General features: G+C 41.8%; 1 protein-coding gene across 8 annotated transcripts in view; it reads right to left on the minus strand.

Moving 5' to 3' along the window:
• The window catches only part of Rev1 (Rev1 DNA directed polymerase), a 95,444-nt gene that overhangs the window by 2,792 nt on the left and 71,645 nt on the right, over nt 1-21,007 (minus strand). For 6 of the 8 annotated variants that reach the window (XR_012966476.1, XM_076186664.1, XM_076186660.1 and 3 more), the window contains 4 exons: nt 18,762-18,876; nt 13,165-13,274; nt 606-734; nt 32-183 (listed from right to left, as the gene is read on the minus strand). Coding sequence is in view for 7 of the 8 variants with exons in the window: in XM_076186664.1 (XP_076042779.1) it covers nt 32-183; nt 606-734; nt 13,165-13,274; nt 18,762-18,876 (506 nt within the window). In the remaining variant the exon portion in view is untranslated. Of the gene's footprint in view, nt 1-31; nt 184-605; nt 735-13,164; nt 13,275-18,761; nt 18,877-19,693; nt 19,832-21,007 lie in introns of those variants that run through there. The other 2 variants (XM_076186663.1, XM_076186666.1) reach the window with 2 other exon arrangements.

Raw genomic sequence — 21,007 nt, forward strand, 5'->3', positions numbered from 1 at the left:
TATGATGCCTGGAAATTGTCCACATAGGTACCTGTGTAAGAATTTGATGAGAACATCAAGGAGTTCCAAGTTGTGATGCAGCACCAATGATGTGTAATATTTGGCAAGGATTGCTCTGTCTTCCTCTTCTGGTCTCTCACATGATATTACCCATTCTTGTATGAGAGATTTAACTTCATTTACCTATGAAATAACTTGCAGCATTTAACATCAAAACAGCTTGGGGGAACTATCACATTAGAAACAGAACAATAACCTATGAAGTTAGTTAAGCATTTTTTATGTCTCAACAAAGACCAATGACATTTACTTGCATGTGGTCCAGCAAGATGGACAGCGAAGCTGCCCACTTTTAAAACCCATCAAGCCCCTCACCTGACAGTTGGTTTCTAGATTAAGCCTGAGATCTCTAACAACTTCAGTTGTATTTCAGCTGGTGACAGAAATAGTTCCAAACTGATAAAACATAGACAGTCAAGTTTCTTCCTACAGAGTATAGGAGGTTCATAGGACTGCAGGGTTGAGGGTTTTCCACTTAGTGAAACTTGAGGCAACAGACTATGGATTACCTAGGACAAACCATCACAAAATGTCTAGACACTTACTTTCACTACTCCACACAAATTTGGCTCTTCTTCAGGTACCTGGACAATTTCATTCTGGACACTATCTTGAGGTGATTCATTCTTGCACATATTCCTATCCTCCATAACACTTGATGGAAGGGGTTGTTTCTGAGGGGGAATTGGTTTTTCAATTAAGGAAGGAGTTTAAGACTAACAACAAATATCATTATGCCTTCCAAGGGAGGAAGGTTTAAGTGTCAAATAATGGAGAGAGAGAGAGAAGAGTGAGAGGAGAGAGAGAGAGGAGACAGGAGAGAGGAAAGAGAGAGAGAGAGAGAGAGACAGGAGAGAGATTATATATAATAAGTTGAATTAAAAGATGGAAATAGAGCAACAAAAGAAAGTCAATCACTCATATCTTCCTTTATATTTTCATGACTATAGTGGTATGAGAGATGGATAAAAAGGTGGGATGGGGAAGAGGGGAGAGAAGAGAGGTAGGATAATAATAGGAGTGGAGAAAGAAGAGAGACAAGGATAGGAAAAGGAACGAGATAATCTGACATAGTGAATGATAGGGAAGGATTGTAAGACTGGGTGGTGGGGTGGAGAAGGGTGAGAAAGAGAGTAAGATGGAGGACAGGAGAAAGAGAGGGAAAGATTGTAGGATTGGGAGGTAGGGTGAAGAATGGTGAGAAAGAAAGTAAGACAGAGGACAGGAGGAAAAGAAAAGAGGAAACAGAAAGGATAGAAGATAGAAAGGCAAGGAGAGATGAAGACAGAAAAGACAGGTGGCAAACTGAAAGAGCAGGTTAGACATACAAAGCAAGAAACAGAAAGGGCAGGAGAGAAACATGATCAGAAGAGAGACAGAAAAGGCAGTGGAAAACACAATGGAGGTAGAGAATGTAAATATGGTGGGGGATAGAAAACTGCCACCAAGTATTCTCACTTGAATCATAAGAGGCGAGAAAAACAGGACAGGGATTGGGACTAGGCATCCTTCTCCCTGTAGCCCCACATGGGACATTCCTAAAAAAAGTAAAGGCATATGAGGGTCTAGGAGTTTTCCAACCAGTACCCTAAGGTTTGGGTCTTTTAATGTGAGTGGATGTACTACAGATGAGAGTAAAAGGGAAGAGATAGGCAGTATGTTTGTGAGAAGAAAGATGTATGTGTTGGCTTTGAGTGAAACTAAGTTGAGAGGGAGGGGTGAGTGTGAATTTGGGAGTGTAGTTGGGAGGTTCTTAGGAGTGAAGAGAGGGTGAGGGAGAGAAGGGGTGGCTATACTACTAAGTGAAGAGATTGAAGAGATAGGTAAGCGTGTAGTGGAGTGGAAGGAGGTTTCTTCAAGGTTAATGTGGATGATGGTGAAACTTGGAAAGGAGTTGTGGGTTTTTGTAAGTGCATATGGGCCTGGTAGTGAGAATAGTGTAGAAGAAAGGGAGGCATTTTGGATAGATTTAAATGAATGCATAGAGGGATTAGGGAGAAACGTCAATGTAGTTTTATTGGGAGACCTTAATGCTAGGGTAGGAAATGAACCAATAGATGGAGTGGTTCAGAAATGTGGAGTTCCAGGAAAGAATCGTAATGAAGAGTTGATGGTGGAGATGTGTTTAGAAAGAGAGTTGATGATAGCAAATACAGTGTTTTGGAAGAAAGTCAAGCATAAGTATACATGGGAGAGGGTGGTGGATGGAAGGGTGGTTGATAGAGCATTAATGGACTATGTAGTGGTAGATAGGAGTAAATAGGAAGAGTTAAGGATTTACATGTTCTAAGGGAAGAGAGTGGGGGAATATCAGATCATTTTTTGGTGGAAGGTAAGTTGAGAGTGGAGGATAGATGGAGAAAGAGGAAAAAGACAAAAAATAGGGAGGTGCTTAGAGTGAACTGCTTAAATGAAAAAGAAAAGGAGGAGTACAAGAAGAAGCTGAGAGAAGAGTGGGAGGTAGTGAGGGATAGGGTAGAACTAGGAATGGAGGAGGAATGGGGATGGTTCAAGGAGGGAGTCATAAGGTGTGCAAAGATGGTGTGTGGAACAAGGAGGGCGGGAGGAAATAGAAGGAAGGGTAGTGAGTGGTGGGATGAGGAAACAAAGAAGGTTGTAGAAGAGAAGAAACGTGCTTTCATAGATTGGTTACAAAATAGGACAAGGGAATCATATGAGAGGTACAAAGAAAAGAGAAGTAAAGCATAAGATAAAGAAGGCAAAGAAGAGAGCAGATGTGAAATGGGGTAAAGGTATGATAAAATTTTTTGAAAGTAATAAAAAGATGTTTTGGAAAGAAATTAAGAGAGGAAGAGGAGGCGAATCAAGTAGAGAAGAAAAGGTAAAAGGTGCAGATGGAAAGATGATAATGGAGGAGAAGGCAGTAAGAGGAAGATGGGCAGAGTATTTTAGGGAGTTGCTAAATGTGAAGGAGGATAGGGAGGGAAAGGTAGTTGCATTGGGAAGTACTAAGTAAATGAGAGTGATAAGTGAGGAACATGGAGGAGAAATAAGATGATGAGAGCAGGTAAGGCAACTGGTCTGGATGGATGTCATGCAGAATATCTAAAAAAAAAAAAGGAGGTACAGTTATGGTAGACTGGCTGGTGAGGTTATTTAATGTTTGTTTAAGAGAGGTTAGAGTGCTGGAGGAGTGCCTGTATAGTTCCACTTTACAAGGGAAAAGGGGACAAGTGTGTGTGTAGTAGTTTCAGAGGGATTAGCTTGTTAAGAGTAATTGGGAAGGCTTATGGGAGGGTCTTGATTAAGAGGATTAGGAAAGGAACTGAGGGAGTAATTGGTGAGGAACAGTGTGGGTTTAGGACAGGTAGAGGTTGCGTAGATCAGATTTTTGTGGTAAGACAGATATGTGAGAAAGCTATAGTAAAAGGTAAAGATGTTTTTCTGGCTTTTATGGATCTGGAAAAGGCTTATCACAGGGTAGACAGGAAGGCACTGTGGGAGGTATTGCAGATATATGGGATAGGAGGAAAGTTTTTAGGAGCTGTCAAGAGTTGAGAGTAGTAGAGCATGTATCAGGATTAGAAACGGAGAGAGTGAGTGGTTCAAGGTAAAGGTGGGACTTTGTAAGGGATGTGTTATGTCACCCTAGCTGTTCAATTTATACATGGATGGGGTGTTGTGAGAGGTAAATGCAAGGGTGGTGGGTCAGGGATTGGAAATGGTTAAAGAAAATGGAGAAAAGTGGGAGGTAAGCCAGCTGTTGTTTGTGGACAACACTGAGCTTGTAGCAGGATCAGAAGAGGGATTGAGGAAGTTAGTGACAGAGTTTGGTGTGTGAAAGAAAGAAGTTGAAGATAAATGTTAGTAAAAGTAAGGTGATGAGATGTACAAGGGGTGAAAGTGGCAGCAGACTGGCAGTGAGTATTAAGGGAGAGAGACTGGAGGAAGTGGGTAATTTTAGATACTTAGGTGCGAATGTGGCAGGAAAGGGAGGAGTGGAGGTGGAGGTAGAATGTAGATTGAGAGAAGCGAGTAAATGACTTGGTGGATTAAAAAGTGTAATGAGAAATAGACATTTGGGAATGGATGCTATGAGGAGATTGTTTGAAGGAGTGATTGTGCCAACAGCACTGTATGGGGCAGAAACATGGAACATAAGAGAGGAAGAAAGAAGGAGTTTGAATGTGTTTGAAATGAGGTGTCTGAGAAGTATGATAGGGGCTACTGGGCTGGATAGAGTGAGAAATGAGGTGAGGAGAACGGGGGTGGAAAGGGAGTTGGGAGGTTGGGTGGATGAAAGAGTATTGGGATGGTTTGGACACATGGAAAGAATGAGTGAAGAAAGATTAGTAAAATAAGTGTGGAAGGCAGATGTAGAAGGAGTGAACATGAGGGGGTGACCTAGGATGAGATGGATGGATGGGGTAAAAGGGGCTTTGGGGAAGAGGGGAATATCTGTTGAGGAAGGACGGGAGGGGACAGAAGACAGGGGTTAGTGGAGAATGGTTGTACAGTCAAACCTCGGTTTTCGAACATAATCCGTTCGAGAAGGCTGTTCGAAAAGCGATTTGTTCGAAAACCGAAACAATTTTTCCCATTATAATCAATGTAAATAATTTTAATCCGTTCCAAGTCTAAAAAACAACTTTTTCTATTTTTTTTTTTTTTTACTATTTTACACCATAAACTGCACTGTATACTGTTTACCATAAATAAGTGTATCCCACTTCTTTTCTTAAACTTTTCAAACCACCCTCTGCTTGCTTTAAAATCAAACCCTTCCGGAATAATGCTAGGATCTTTTTTTATCAAATCTTCATACAATTGTCTTGCTTTGGCACAAATTGCATCTTCACTAAGAGTATCACCTGCTAACTGTTTCTCATTTACGAAAATCAGCAAAAGTTTCTCCACTTCCTCCAATACCTGTGGCCTTTGTTTGCTAAAAACACTTGATCCTTTAGCCACATCACTTGCTTTAACCTGGTCTTTATTTTTTAGGATGGTGCTTATCGTCGATTTCGCCATCCCAAACTCCTTAGCCAACGCAGACACACGAACGCCAGATTCATATTTCGCTATTAATTCTTTTTTAAATTCAATAGTTTTGTGCACTACTTTCCTCTTTTCTTCACCACTTGAACTTGCTTTCTTTGGACCCATGATTAGGGGCTAATACACGATGCAAAGATGAAAAAAAGTCAGATTTACGTAAATAAGAACGAACACGTCTGCTCGGAATGAACTTTGATCGCAAATGCGCTACGGAGGAAGTGTCCTTAGCGTTTGAGTTCTCTCAGCTCGCAAGTGAGCTGCGTTCGGGTACGCTCGGCTTCTTTCGGTTTGTTCGATAGCCGAAATTTGGTCGAGTTCTGAGACGTAAAATTCTCGAACTTTTTGGTCGAAAACCGATTTGGTCGAGAACAGAAGCGTTCGATAACCGAGGTTTGACTGTATAAGGATGATGTTGTGATGCATGAGGTGGAGTGGGTGGGGGGATGGGGGGTGAGGGAGTATGTGTGGGAAAAATTTGATGCAGCAGGAAGGGATTTCTCCCCGTCTTCTCCTTTTCTGCATGAGGGGATGGAGGGGGGGGGGGTTACCGATTTAATGAAGCGGCCTTGCTGTGGATGTGCTGTGTCTTGCGACACTGCTTCTGACCCAGGGCAGTGGACAAGATGCAGGGATGACCTGTTATCCAGGAGGTGCCAAGAGAAGAGAAAGGGAGGATGGAGGGGAGTGGAGTGTGATAAGGATGGAATGGGTGGGAGTGGATTTTATGCCTTTGTTTTTTGGCTACCTCCCTTATAAGGGGGAAAAAAAGCCTTTGGTATATGTATGTATGTATGTGGCAGGGTCGGAGGAGGGATTGAGGAAGTTGGTGGCAGAGTTTGGGAGAGTATGTGATAGAAGAAAGCTAAAGATAAATGTGGGTAAAAGTAAGGTGATGAGATGTACAAGGGGTGAAAGTGGCAGTAGACTGGAAGTGAACATTAAGGGAGAGTGACTGGAGGAAGTGGATAGTTTTAGATACTTGGGTGCAAGTGTAGCAGGAAAAGGTGGAGTGAAGGTGGAGGTAGAATGTAGATTGAGAAAAGCGAGTAAATGCCTTGGTGGATTAAAGAGTGTAATGAGGAATAGACATTTAGGAATGGATGCGAAGAGGAGACTGTATGAAGGAGTGATTGTGCCAACAGCACTGTATGGGGCAGAAACGTGGAACATAAGAGAAGAAGAGAGAAGGAGTTTGAATGTGTTTGAGATGAGGTGTCTGAGAAGTATGGTGGGGGTTACTAGGCTGGATAGAGTGAGAAATGAGGAGGTGAGGAGGAGAACAGGGATGAAAAAGGAGCTGGGAGATAGGGTTGATGAAAGAATATTAGGATGGTTTGGACACATGGAAAGAATGAGTGAAGAAAGACTAGTAAAAGAGGTATGGAAGGCAGATGTGGAGGGAGTGAACATGAGGGGACGTCCTAGGATGAGGTGGATGGATGGGGTGAAGGGGGCTTTGGGGAAGAGGGGAATGTCTGTTGAGGAAGGAAGGGAGAGGACGGAAGACAGAGGTGAGTGGAGAATGGTTGTATATGGATGATATTGTGATTGCATGAGGAGGAATGGGCGGGGGGGTGGGGTAGTATGTGTGAGTAAATTTTGACGCAGCCCGAAGGGATTTCTCCCCGTCCTCTCCTTATATGCAAGGGGGGACGGAGAGGGGGGGTCGCCGATTAAATGAAGCGGCCTTGCTGTGGATGTGCTGTGTCTTGCGACACTGCTTCTGACCCAGGGCAGTGGGCAAGGTGCAGGGATGACCCATCATCCAGGAGGTGCTCAGATGAGAGGAAGGGTGGGAGGGGTGTGGAGTGTATTTAGGGATGAAATGGGTGGGAGTGTTTTTATGCCTTTTCCTTTTTGGCTACCTCCCTTGTAAGGGGGAAAAAGCCTTGGTATATGTATGTATGTATGTATTACAATTTTTCCAAATAAAAAATATTTACCTTTCTTACATACATACATATGCCCAGGCTTTTTTCCTCTTTACAAGGGAGGCAGCCAAAGTCAAAGGCATACATCCACTCCCACCCATTTCATCCCCAAATACTCCACTCCCATTCACCATCCCTCCCTCCCTTTTTCTTAGCTCCTCCTGGATGATGGGTCATCCCTGCATCTTGCCCACTACCTTGGGTCAGAAGCAATGCAGCAAGACATACCACATCCACAGCAAGGCTGCTTCATATAATCAATGACCACCCCCATCTCCTTCCCCTTATACAGAAAAAAGATGGGAAGAAATCCCTTCGGGATGCATCAAAATATCATTCATACATACTCCCTCAAGCTCATTCCCCCACCCACTCCCTTTCATGCATCACAGCATCATCTATACATGCCAAATTACTCAAGAGAGTAAAAACGGAAGAAGATTGTAGATCGCTACGAGAATATACATATACCAAGGCTTTTTCCCCCTTACAAGGGAGGTAGCCAAAAAGGAAAAGGCATAAAATCATTCCCACCCATTACATCCCTGAATACACTCCACCCCCCTCCACCCTCCCTCTTATCTTAGCACCTCCTGGATGATGGGTCATCCCTGCACCTTGTCCATTGCCCTGGGTCAGAAGCAGTGTCGCAAGACACAGCACATCCACAGCAAGGCCGCTTCATTCAATTGGCAACCCCCCCCTCTCCGTCCCCCCTTGCATAAAGGAGAAGACGGGGAGAAATCCCTTTGGGCTGCATCAAAATCTGCTCACACATACTACCTCACCCCCCATCCCCCTGCCCATTCCACCTCATGCATCACAACATCATCCATATACAACCATTCTCCATTCACCCCTGTCTTCTGTCCTCTCCCGTCCTTCCTCAACACATTCCCCTCTTCCCCAAAGCCCCCTTCACCCCATCCATCCACTTCATCCTAGGACGTCCCTTCATGTTCACTCCCTCCACATCTGCCTTCCATACCTCTTTTACTAGTCTTTCTTCACTCATTCTTTCCATGTGTCCAAACTATCCTAATACTCTTTCATCAACACTATCTCCCAACCCCCTTTCCACCCCTGTTCTCCTCATCACCTCATTTCTCACTCTATCTAGCCTAGTAACCCCTATCATACTTCTCAGACACCTCATCTCACACATTCAAACTCCTTCTCTCTTCCTCTCTTATGTTCAATGTTTCTGCCCCATACAGTGCTGTTGGCACAATCACTCCTTCATATAGTCTCCTCTTAGCATCCATTCCCAAATGTCTATTCCTCATTACACTTTTTAATCCACCAAGGCATTTACTCGCTTCTCTCAATCTACATTCTACCTCCACCTTCACTCCACCTTTTCCTGCCACATTTGCACCCAAGTATCTAAAACTACCCACTTCCTCCAGTCGCTCTCCCTTAATGCTCATTTCCAGACTACTGCCACTTTCACTCCTTGTACATCTCATCACCTTTTACACGCATTTATCTTCAGCTTTCTTCTATCACAAACTCTCCCAAACTCTGTCACCAATTTCCTCAATCCCTCCTCCGATCCTGCCACAAGCGCAGTGTCATCCGCAAACAACAGCTGGCTCACCTCCCACTTTTCTCCATTTTCTTTAACCATCTCCAATCCCTGACCCACTACCCTTGCATTTACCTCTCGCACTACCCCAGCCATGTATAAGTTGAACAGCCAGGGCGACATAACGCATCCTTGACGAAGTCCCACCTTTACCTCGAACCACTCACTCTCTCCATTTCTAATCCTGACACAAGCTCTACTACTCTCGTAAAAACTCTTGACAGCTCCTAGCTTTCCTCCTATCCCGTATATCCGCAAAACCTCCCACAGTGCCTTTCTGTCTACCCTGTCCTAAGCCTTTTCCAGATCCATAAAAGCCAAAAAAACATCCTTCCCCTTTCCTATAGCTTTCTCACATATGTCTTACCACAAAAATCTGATCTACACAACCTCCACCCATCCTAAGTCCACGCTGTTCCTCACCAATTACTCCCTCTCTTCCTCTCCTAATCCTCTCAATCAAGATCCTCCCATAAGCCTTTCCAACTACACTTAACAAGCTAATCCCTCTGAAACTACTACATTCACACTTGTCCCCTTTTTCCTTGTAAAGTGGAACTATACAGGCACTCCTCCAGTCCTCCGGCACTCTACCCTCTCTCCAGCAAACATTAAATAACCTCACCAGCCAGTCCACCATCATTGTACCTCCTTTTTTTAGACATTCTGCATGGCATCCATCCAGACCAGGTGCCTTACCTGCTTTCATCATCTTAACAACTGCCTTCACTTTATCCTTCCTTATTTCTCCTCCATTTTCCTCACTCATCACAGTCATTTTCTTAGCATTTCCCACTGCAGCTATCTTTCCCTCCCTATCCTCCTTCACATTTAGCAACTCCCTAAAATATTCTGCCCATCTTCCCCTTACTACCTTCTCCTCCATTATCATCTCTCCATCTGCACCTTTTACCTTTTCTTCTCTACTTGATTCGCCTCCTCTTCCTCTCTTAATTTCTTTCCAAAACATCTTTTTATTACTTTCAAAATTTTCTGTTATACTCTTACCCCATTTCACATCTGCTCTCCTCTTTGGCTCCTTTACCTTTTGCTATATTTCTCTTTTCTTTTCTTTGTACCTCTCATATGACTCCCTCGTCCTATTTTGTAACCAATCCGTGAAAGCTCGCTTCTTCTCTTCTACAACCTTCTTTGTTTCCTCATCCCACCATTCACTACCCTTTCTTCTATTTCCTCCTGTCCTTCTTGTTCCACACACCATCTTTGCACACTTTGTGACTCCCTTCTTGAACCATCCCCATTCCTCCTCTACACCTAGCTCTACTCTATCCTTCACTCCCTCCCACTCCTCCCTCAGCTTCTTCTTGTACTCCTTCTCCTTTTCATTTTCATTTAAAGAGTACACTCTAAGAACCTCCATACCTTTTGTCCCTTTCCTCCTCCTTCATCTATCCTCCACTCTCAACTTACCTTCCACCAACAAATTATCTGATATTCCCCCACCCTCTCCCTTTAGCACATGTACATCCTTAACTCTTCCTATCATAATCCTATTTACCACTACATAGTCCATTAACGCTCTATCTTCCACCCTTCCATCCACCACCCTCTCCCATGTGTACTTATGCTTGACTTTCTTCCAAAACATTGTATTTGCTATCATCAACTCTCTTTCTAGACACATTTCCACCATCAACTCTCCACTACGATTCTTTCCTGGAACTCCACATTTCCCAACCACTCCATCAATTGGATCATTTCCTACCCTAGCATTAAGGTCTCCCAGTACTATTACATTGATATTTCTCCCTAAATCCTCTATGCACTCATTTAAATCTATCCAAAAAGCCTCCCTTTCTTCTATGCTCTTCTCACTGCCAGGCCCATATGCACTTACAAAGACCCACATCTCCTTTCCCAGTTTCACCTTCATCCACATTATCCTTGAGGAAACCTCCTTCCACTCCACTACACGTTTACCTATCTCTTCACTTACTAGTATAGCCACCCCTTCTCTCCCTCGCCCTCTCTTCACTCTTGATAACCTCCCACTTACACTCCCAAACTTACACTCGCCTTTCCATTTTAGCTTAGTTTCACTCAAAGCCAACACATCCATCTTTCTTCTCACAAATATACTACCTATCTCTTCCCTTTTACTCTCATCTGTACCACATCCACGCACATTAAAAGACCCAAACTTTAGGGTGCTGGTCGGAAAACTCCCAGACCCTCTTATGCCTTTGCTTTTTTCTTTTAGGAATGTCCCCTGTGGTGCTACAAGGAGAGGGATGCCTAGTCCCAATCCCTGTCCCTTTCTTCTCGCCTCTTACAATCCAAGTATTCTTTTCCCCCACCACAAGAAGACCTAGACAAAATATGGGAATGGAGTCAGAGATGTGAGATGAACTTCAACATTAAGAAATGTAGCATAAAAGAATTTGGAAAAAGCAAAAATAGAGTATCGGGTCAATATAAAATTGGAAACAAAGAAGTCAAAAAAGTCAATTCAGGAAGGGACCTGGGAGTGATAATCTCAAGCGACTTGACACCTGATAAACATATCAGTAAATTATTTGTAGAGACTTACTAAGATCAATGAAAGTGGTCTTCGATTTCATAAATGAGGAGATGGTTAACAAAATAGTGGTTACATTGATAAGACCTAAACTAGAATATGCCACAATATTGTGGGCACCCAGCACAAAGAAGAACATAAGAAAATTAGAAAGAATCCAAAGAGCAGCGACGAAAATGGCACCTACACTGTCAAATCTGACATACGAACAAAGATTGGAGAAATTACATCTGTCAACACTGGAACAGAGAAGAGAAAGAGGTGATTTATTAACCCTTTACAGAATTATGAAAGGGATGGAAATTCTCAATAGAGATGACTTATTAAAGTGGGGCAGAAGAGAAACAAGAGGACAGGAAAAGAAACTAAAGAAGGACAATTACAGAAGAGACCTGAAAAAGAATACCTTCCCACATAGAGTGATTGACGTCTGGAACAAACTAAACTGAGAAACAGTGAATGCCAAAACTATACATACATACATATACCAAGGCTTTTTCCCCCTTACAAGGGAGGTAGCCAAAAAGGAAAAGGCATAAAATCATTCCCACCCATTCCATCCCTGAATACACTCCACACCCCTCCACCCTCCCTCTTATCTTAGCACCTCCTGGATGACGGGTCATCCCTGCAACTTGTCCACTGCCCTGGGTCAGAAGCAGTGTCGCAAGACACAGCACAACCACAGCAAGGCCGCTTCATTAAATCGGCGACCCCCCCCCCCTCTCTGTCCCCCCATGAATAAACGGAGAAGACAGGGAGAAATCCTTTCGGGCTGCGTCAAAATTTCGCTCACGATTTTAAGAATAAACTGGATGCGGAGAGATATGAAAATGGGTCACTATGAGCATAGCTCTCATCCTGAAAAATACAACTAGGTAAATACATAATCATTCTCCACTCACCGCAATCTTCTGTCTTTCCTCTTCCTTCTTCAACAGACATCCCCCTCTTTCCCAATGCCCCTTTTACCCCATACATCCATCTCATCCTTGGTCATCCCCTCATGTTCACTCCCTTCACCTATTACTTTTCTTTGAGGGAAAAAAAAAAAAAAAAAAAAAAAAAAAAAAAACAAAAAAAATACATATACCTAAGGCTTTTTCCCCTCACATGGGGGGTAGCCAAAAAGAAAAAGGCATAGAAACCACTCCCACCCATTCCATTTCCTATATATTCCACTCCCCTCCACCCTCCTCCCTACCTCTTATCTTGGCACCTCCTGGATGACGGGTCATCCGTGCATCCTGTCCACTGCCCCCATCTGGGGTATTGGCTGCATGTTATTGTGGCAAAGTAGCATGCAGTTGATACTTTAGGGTCTATATGGGGTGCCCCTACGGAACAGAGCCACACATCATTTTGTTTGTGATAGAGGAAAACTCTGTGCATAGAGAAATGATGACACTTTTATACTACGACTGTCCCTCCGTTATGCTGTCCCCCAACCCCTTGTTGCTGTCCTGTACCATTTCTCTGATTTTTTAATTTCCTGTTTTTGCTGACCCTTTGGTGGGGGAAGAGAATGCTACCACCAAGTTTTTCCACTTGAGTCGTAAAAGGTGACAAAAAACGAGACGGGGATGGGATTAGGAGTCCTACTACCTGTAGCCCCAAAAGGGGACATTCCTAAAAAAAGAAGTACATCTCATTACCTTACTTTTACCTACATTTATCTTCAACTTCCTTCTTTCACACATGTTCTCAAACTCTATCACTAACTTCCTTAATCCCTCCTCTGATCCTGCTGCAAGCAGTGTTGGCAGCAAACAACAACTGGCTTATCTCCCATTTTTACAAATAATACAGATAAAACCTTCTCAGACTCAAATGTCATGACTAACATGTCTTCCTACTTACATCACCTTCCTAAACTCTCACTAACTTCCTTAATCCCTCCTCTGATCTTGCTAAAAGCACAGTGTTGGAAGCAAACAACTGGCTTATCTCCTATTTTTACAAATAATATAAATAAAAACTTTTCACACTCCAATTTCATTTCATGACTAAAACGTCATCCTACTTACCTCAATTGATTTATCCTTGGTTCCAACAACACTTTTATAGTCAGTCTTTCTTGGTCGTCCTCTCTTTCCACTTTTCCCCCTTCTGTCTTTGCTTTTTTTGGTGCCTGTAACTAAAAATTCATTACTTTAACCTTGGAATGAATAAATAAATATATATATACATATACAGATGCTCCTCTACTTACGTTCATTCGTTTTACGTTTGAACTGACTAAAAAAAAAAAAAAAAAAAAAATTGAGTGAATTTTTTAGTTTAGCGCGCTCTCCGTAGTTCAAACGATACTTGCGCATGACGCTGCGTCCATTGTTTACATTGCACAAACGACAAACTGAACATGCCTTGCCTCCTCCTCCTCCTCCTCCTCCACCATCTCAATTTATGTTGCTTGAATTTAATTCATTTGAAATTAATGTTATTATTTTACAATGTTATGTGTATAATTAATGATTTAGGGGTGTTTTATAAGATACGGTAATAGAATTTACGGATGTATAGTACAGTAACAACTTATATTCATTTTCAACTTACGTTCGGCCGTTCGGAACGTAACTAAAACGTAAGTTGAGGAGCGTCTGCATATATATATATATATATATATACATACATATATATATACAACCACTCCTCGTTTAACGACGACAATTGGGACCAGCGCGCCGTCGTTAACCGAATTGGTCGTTAAGCGAAAGTGTATACATATACGTACATGTACTGTATGTACAATGTCCAGCAATACATGTATCTTTATTTTTGTGTATTTTCCCTCTTTTATACAGTACATTAAAGCTTTATTTACTGTTTATTTACGGTGGTTAGGTTCCTAAAATTACCGTATATGACCAAATCCGCGTATGCTGACATTCCATATTGAATACCGGGGTATTTTTTTAGTTTTAACCATGGGCGCAATGTAGCAATAGAAAATTAATTATTCATTTTGTAAATTAAAATGTATCAACGTAATATGCAATTTTGTGGGCGGAAATGAAAGTAAAAAATACCATGCTACAAGAAAATATGCTAATGAACGAAGTCGGTAGCATAGGATTGGGACGCCATCTTGTCGTCTGCCAACGTCTCTCACGACGACGACAACGAGGACGAGCCGGATGACATTTAATTTGCAGGTAATGATTTATCAAACACAGGTCAGGTTAGTTTAGTTTAGGTTAGACGAATTCATCATCCTTTTATTTCTTCAACATCGGCATCTATCATAACAAACATGGTGTACCATTCGTCCGACATGACTTCGTTACTTACAAAATTTGTTTTAGCACCTTTTGTTTTATTTCTGCTCAGAAAATTGCAAATTACTTTGATACATTATAATTTACAAAATTAATAATTAATTTTCTATTGCTATATTGCGCCCATGGTCGAAACTAAAAATTTACCACTACCGGTATATACTGTACCCCAGGTAGTTTTTGCAGCTTGTAGGATGGTAATGTAGACCTAAGCTTCAGAACACTTTACCTCACAGCTAATATCCACCGTACAAGTTCAATTATAACATCATACAAATTTGCCTCAGCCAACTTAATTATCGTACACGACGTCGTAACTTTGGGAGATTTACGTTAAACGTCTGTCATAAAGCCCGTCATAACTCCGCGTCGTCGCTAACCGAGTAGGTCGTTAAACGAGGAGTACCTGTATATATATATATTTATATAAAATTCTAGGCCTCACTTTTGATACTCATATGGCCTTCAGATGGAGAAAAGTGGAAGCCAGTTGTTGTTTGCTGAGGGTACTCTGCTTATGGAAGGGTAAGAGAAGGGATTAAGGGAGTTAGTGACGAAGTTTGGGAAGGTAGGCGATAAGAAGAAGTTGAAGGTAAATGTATGTAAAAGGTGATAAACTACAAGGGAAGAAGATGGCAGTGAGTTGGAACTAAGTCTGAAAGGAGAGAGGCTGTAGGAAATAGATGGCTTTCGGTATTTGGGGTCACATGTGGCAGGAAAGGGTGGAGTGGTGGAGGCAAATTGTAGATTGAGAGAAGCAAGGGGGATTAAAAACTATAATGAGAAATATGCATTTGAAAATGGATGCAAAGAGGAGATTATATGAAGGGATGATTATGCTGAAAGCAGAGACTTGAAATTTAAGTAAGGCAGAGAGGAAATGTTTGAACTAGTTTGAGATGAAATACCTGAGAAGTATGGCAGGGGTTACAAAGTTGGATAGAGTGAGAGATGAGGAGGTGAGGAGGAGTGCTAGGGTGGAAAAAGAGATGGTAGATAAGGCTGATGAAAGAGTACTGGGATTATTTGGACACATGGAAAGAATGATTGAAGAAAAATTAGTAAAAGAGGTGTGGAAGGCAGAGGTGGATGGAGTGAACTTGAAGGGACAACCATGGGTGAGATGGATGGATGGATGGGGTGAAAGGGGTGTTGAGCAAGAAGGGAATATCTGTTTAGCAAAAAATAAGAAGACAGAAGATAGGGGGAGTGGAGAATGGCTGTGTATAGATGATACCGGGATGCAAGGAAGGGAGGGGGTGGGGGATGAGGGTTAGGGAGTGGTTATGTTTAATTGATATCACAGGGCAATTTTTTTTTTTAAATCTCAGTTGCATGAGATTTCTTTGTAATTTCTATTTTTGATCTGCTGATTTCAAATATGGAAACTATTTTGTTCTGCATGCTCTAGTTTTCATGCAATTTGGGGGGATACATTTTAGCTTTTTTGGGGGTGGGACTTTGCCAGGGATATGTTATGTTGCCTTGGCTGTTCAATTTATACATGGATGGGGTGGTGCAAGAGGTAAACACATGGGTAATGGGTCAGGGATTGGAGATGGTTAAAGAAAATGGAGAAAAGTGGGAAATAAGCCAGTTTTTGTTTGCTGACAACACTGTGCTTGTAGCTGGATCAGAGGAGGAATTAAGGAAGTTAGTGACAGAGTTTGGGAAGATGTGCGAAAGAAGGAAGTTGAAGATAAATGTGGGTAAACATGAGGTGATGAGATGTACAAGGGGAGAGAGTGACAGCAGGCTGGAGGTGAGCATTAAGGGAGAGAGACTGGAGGAAGTGGATAGTTTTAGATACTTGGGTGCGAATGTGCCAGGAAAGGGAAGAGTGGCGGTGAAGGTAGAATGTACATTGAGAGAAGTAAATGCCTTGAGGGATTAAAAATTGTAATAAGAAATAGACATTTGGGAATGGATAAGAAGAAATTGTATAAAGAGATAATTTTACCAACATACTATAGGGCAGAAACATGGAACATAAGAGAGAAAGAGTTTAAATGTGTTTGAGATGAAATTATAAAGAAATATGGTAGGCTAGACAGAGTGAGAAATGAGGTGAGGAGGGGAGTGGGGGTGGAAAAGGAGTTGAAAGATAGGGTTGATGAAAGTGTATTGGGATGGTTTGGACACATTGAAAAGATTAATAAATGAAGCGTGGAAGGCAAAGGCGGATGAAATTAATAGGAAGGAGTGACTGAGGATGAGATGGATGGATGGGGTAAAAGGGGCATTGAGAAAGAGGGGGATGTCTGCTGAGGAAGGGAGAAGACAGAGTACAGGGCCTAGTGGAGAATGGCCATGTATGGATGATACTGTGATGCATGGAAGGGAGTAGGTGTGGGATGGGGGGTTAGGGGATCATTATATGTAAATGATATTATGATGAACTCCAAAGGGATTTCTCCTTGTCTTCTCTTTTTCTGCATGAGGGGACAGAGAAGGGGGTTGTCAATTCAATAAAGCTGCTTTGCTGTGGATGTGGTGTCTTGCTGCATTGCTTCTGACCCAGGGCAATGGGCAATGTGCAGGGATGACTCATCATACATGAGGAGCCAAGAAATGAGGCAGGGAAGGATGGTGAATGGGAGAGGAGGGATGGGGATGAAGTGGGGATGAATTTATGCCTTTTGACTTTGGCTGCCTCCCTCATATGGCCTTTGTACATATTTTTTTTTTTTTTTTTGTGGCTGCATTGTATAGTAGTGGGGATAGGTTAGTGAGGATATCTTGAGTAGAATGCTACTGAAGTTCTTTTCATGCTGCATTCTGTGCTTGTGTGATGTGATGGGTGATTGGGTTAGAGGGCTCCAGCATAGACTTGTGTACCTATCATTCTCATGTACTGTTCTATGGGGATGATTCTGGTTTCTGATTGTAGATATTCTTTTGGAGGTATTTTTGTGCAGCTAGTTATTACTCAGGCCTAATACATTAACTCACACTTCAGGAGATGCTTCCATTCTTGAAGATGTGCTGCATTAATGAAAACCATGCACATTAATAAGGATTTTTGTGGTTAACTTTAATTAATGGACATTTGATAATTTTATATCACTTTTCACAATTTTAGTAATCCATACAAACCCATGAGCTAAGACAATAGGGAAACAATGGGTGGTGGATGGGAGTAGAATGGGTGGGAGTGGGTGCAAGCCTTGTCTGGCTACATCCCTTATATAGACCGAAAAAGAAAAAAGAAAAAAGAAAGAAAAAAAATATATATATATATATATATATATATTACTGAAATGTGTTATTGGAAAAAAGGCAAATATTTATAGGCAATAAATGGCACCCTGATTAATGCAGGGTAGGAATTTTTCACATGACATGTACTGATAGTTTTTTGATCATGTATACAAAGAAAACTCAAACACTAAGTCAAATAAAGGGATCAAAACTGTTCCAAAGGAAGAAGAGACTAATGATGGGCAGTTGCAAATGATGATCCTGTGAGATGGATGAATGAGAGAAACATCTTCATGGTGCCCATCTTCAAAACCTGTCAACACCCTCACCTCCATCTGTAGGTGCAGCAGGCCCATGGGGATGACATTTTCCAGACTAGGTGTACAATCTCAGTATATGACCTCGCTTTGTCAACTTTGACCCCATTTCCTCCACCTTATCACATAAAGTGAGTTTACAAATGGCAACTGCTGCACACTTCCTATATCCTATAAGCTAGTGACATGGAAACAGGCCCCACACTAATTTGTGGATAATAGTCCAACATTTCTTCCCAGAGGGATCTATGGGAGGGCCCAAGGACAGTCACCAACCACTGTGGGGCTGCAGGTTTCCAGTCAGTGAAACTTGAAGCAATAATGATTAACATCATCATCCAGAGGAAGGACTCCTGCCCCTCATTAACAAAGTACTGAGGAAACTACACACATTTTGTTCTGCTTAATAAATTATCTTATTCTCACTTGAGGAGAAGACCTGAGAGAGAGAGAGAGAGAGAGAGAGAGAGAGAGAGAGAGAGAGAGAGAGAGAAGAGAGAGAGGAGAGAGAGAGAGAGAGAGAGAAAAATTAGTGACTGATATAAAATTCACTCCCAGGTCTGTTCCCAAGCTTAATAAAATAACTTAGGACTAACCCAAACTAAGACTGTCATGAGTATCATTAAATTCCTTTTATCAGCCACTCTTGCTTTCAGGATTCTTCAGACTGCCATGGGATGACCTGATTCAGGTCTAAAGGTTATACTCATTTCAATCTGACTTTACTAGTCAATATAACTGGTAATATTTCATGTTCTTGTCTGAGAATTTTACTTTACTGAGACATTACCTTCTGCCTGTTACAAGATTAAAAATCCTACTACATACCTGATCCTGACTTGATCATGAAAGGAGCTTGGCTCTCCTGCTTGTTCCTTTTCAGATCCCTTTGGAGATCTGCTCGAATGTCATCTGGAAGAGCTGCCAAGAAGCTGGCATCAACCTGAAATCCCCATAGTACCAATAAGTCTACAATTATAACCTTACCAACATTCCTGATATCCTCAAGAAATAACTAATCAGGGCATTTTTCATAAATTTCATTCTAACTGACTCTATGCTTTTCTTCCACTGATGGACAAATTCAAGACTGAAGGACTTAGTTTATCAAGCTATCCTTCTGACCTGTGGTTCTCCATTCAAATAAAATTTTCTGGCATTTAACAAGATAAATATTGATATATGCCACTGTGTTCAAAGGTCTAAAGTTAACCCCTTCAACATGGAACACAATTTCTGGATTTTGTTTCAGCCTTGGTTACAAGAGGAATGTCTGTTGAGCAGGGAAGGAAGAGGGCAGGAGATAGGTGTGAGTAGAGAATGATTGTTAACAAATGATAAATTGGCATGGCCAAAAGGAATTTCTTCTTGTCTGCTCTGTAAACTCTTAAATGGACAAGTGGGGAGGGATGTTATGTAATGAAGCAGTGAAGGTAAACCAGCTCTGACTGTCAGGCCCTGCTGTGGAGGTGTTGTATCTTGTTGCATTGCTTCTGACTTGAGAAGTGGGCAAAGGAACCCCCAAAGTAAAAGGGACAACAAATGGGTGTTGGATGGGTGAAGGATGGGTGTATGCCTTGGCTGGGCCACCCCCATTATGGGGTAAAGGGCCTTTTTATATGTGTATGTATATGTACAAGTTAGGGAGTGACAATTAGTATCTACAAGTTGTGGCCATGTGAGATGGATTTCAAAGAATAAATTCCCTGCCAACCAGCTTCAAAATATGTCAATATAATCACCTCCATCTGCAGGTGCCCTGAGAGGCTGACACTCAGTCTCTTGACCAGGTCCATGATATCCCTCTATTAACATCAACTTTATTTCTTCCTCTTTTTTCACATAAAGAGAGCTGATGACTGGCCACTGCTCCCTTCCTCTTCCTCCTCCTATATAAGCTTTTGACACAAAAAGTCTCACACTAATACAACACAGATAAAAGTAAAAATTTTCTTCCCAAAGAGATATATAGAAGGGTGTGACGACTAATCCTGGCTACTGTAGGGCTGTGGGTTTCCAGCCAGTGAAACTTGAGACAATAATCATTATTATTGTACCAGTTCTTTCACCCAAAGGAAACTATAAGTGGTGGTCCTGCATGATTAACATCAGAGAAAATCTTCTCCCTGACAACCATCTTCAAAAACCCTTCACCTTCATCTGGAGGTGCAGCCCTGAGGGGTTGACATTCAGTCACTGGACTAGGCTCAAGATATGTCTCTATTAACTTCAAATGTATTCCCTCCATCTTGTCACATAAAACAAGTGACAACAGTCTCACACTAACAAAACATGGATAACAATCTATTGTTTCTCCCCATAGAGATCACTGGAAGGACATAAGGACTGATGCCACCTATGTGGTTTTGGGTCACCAGTCAAGGAAAATCATGGCAAAGATTATCATAATTTTTTTACCCAGTCACAGGTTAACCTTGGAAGAAAATGAGGTCTTCATTGACCAAAACACCATTTTGTTTTTAATTAGACTCTCATCTGTTTAACCCCTCGAATATGATGACACCTATGTAGGTATTATGAGGTGCAAGTGAGTATATGAGGATGCCAACGCCGGCTTCCTGATTATATTTATTTTGTAGTTGTAGCTGAGTAACCACCATATTCTGTGAGCACTTAATCATGTTTTCTGTGGTTACAAACATTCTGGGTGAAAGAGAATGAGTATAACATTTGTAACTTTATATCTTATAATATGCATATTGTGAGGCATCATTGTACATCAGGCAGCTGATGTGTGCGCAAATATTTGACTAGTACTGAAGAGGTTAACTTAATCCAGCATCACCCAAAACAGAAATGCACAAAATATATCATACTGAGGGAGATAATGGATTACTTTAGTTTATACATACATACATACATACATATACCAAAATATTTTCCCCCCTTACACGGGGGGTAGCCAAAAAGAAAAAGGCATAGAAACCACTCCCACCCATTCCATTTCCTATATATTCCACTCCCCTCCACCCTCCCTCTTATCTTGGCACTTCATGGATGACGTGTCATCCCTGCATCCTGTCCACTGCCCTGGGTCAGAAGCAGTGTCGCAA

The sequence above is a fragment of the Oratosquilla oratoria genome, chromosome 6, assembly GCF_046742065.1.
Source record: "Oratosquilla oratoria isolate Oo_2021 chromosome 6, ASM4674206v1, whole genome shotgun sequence".
Lineage (NCBI taxonomy): Eukaryota > Metazoa > Arthropoda > Malacostraca > Stomatopoda > Squillidae > Oratosquilla > Oratosquilla oratoria.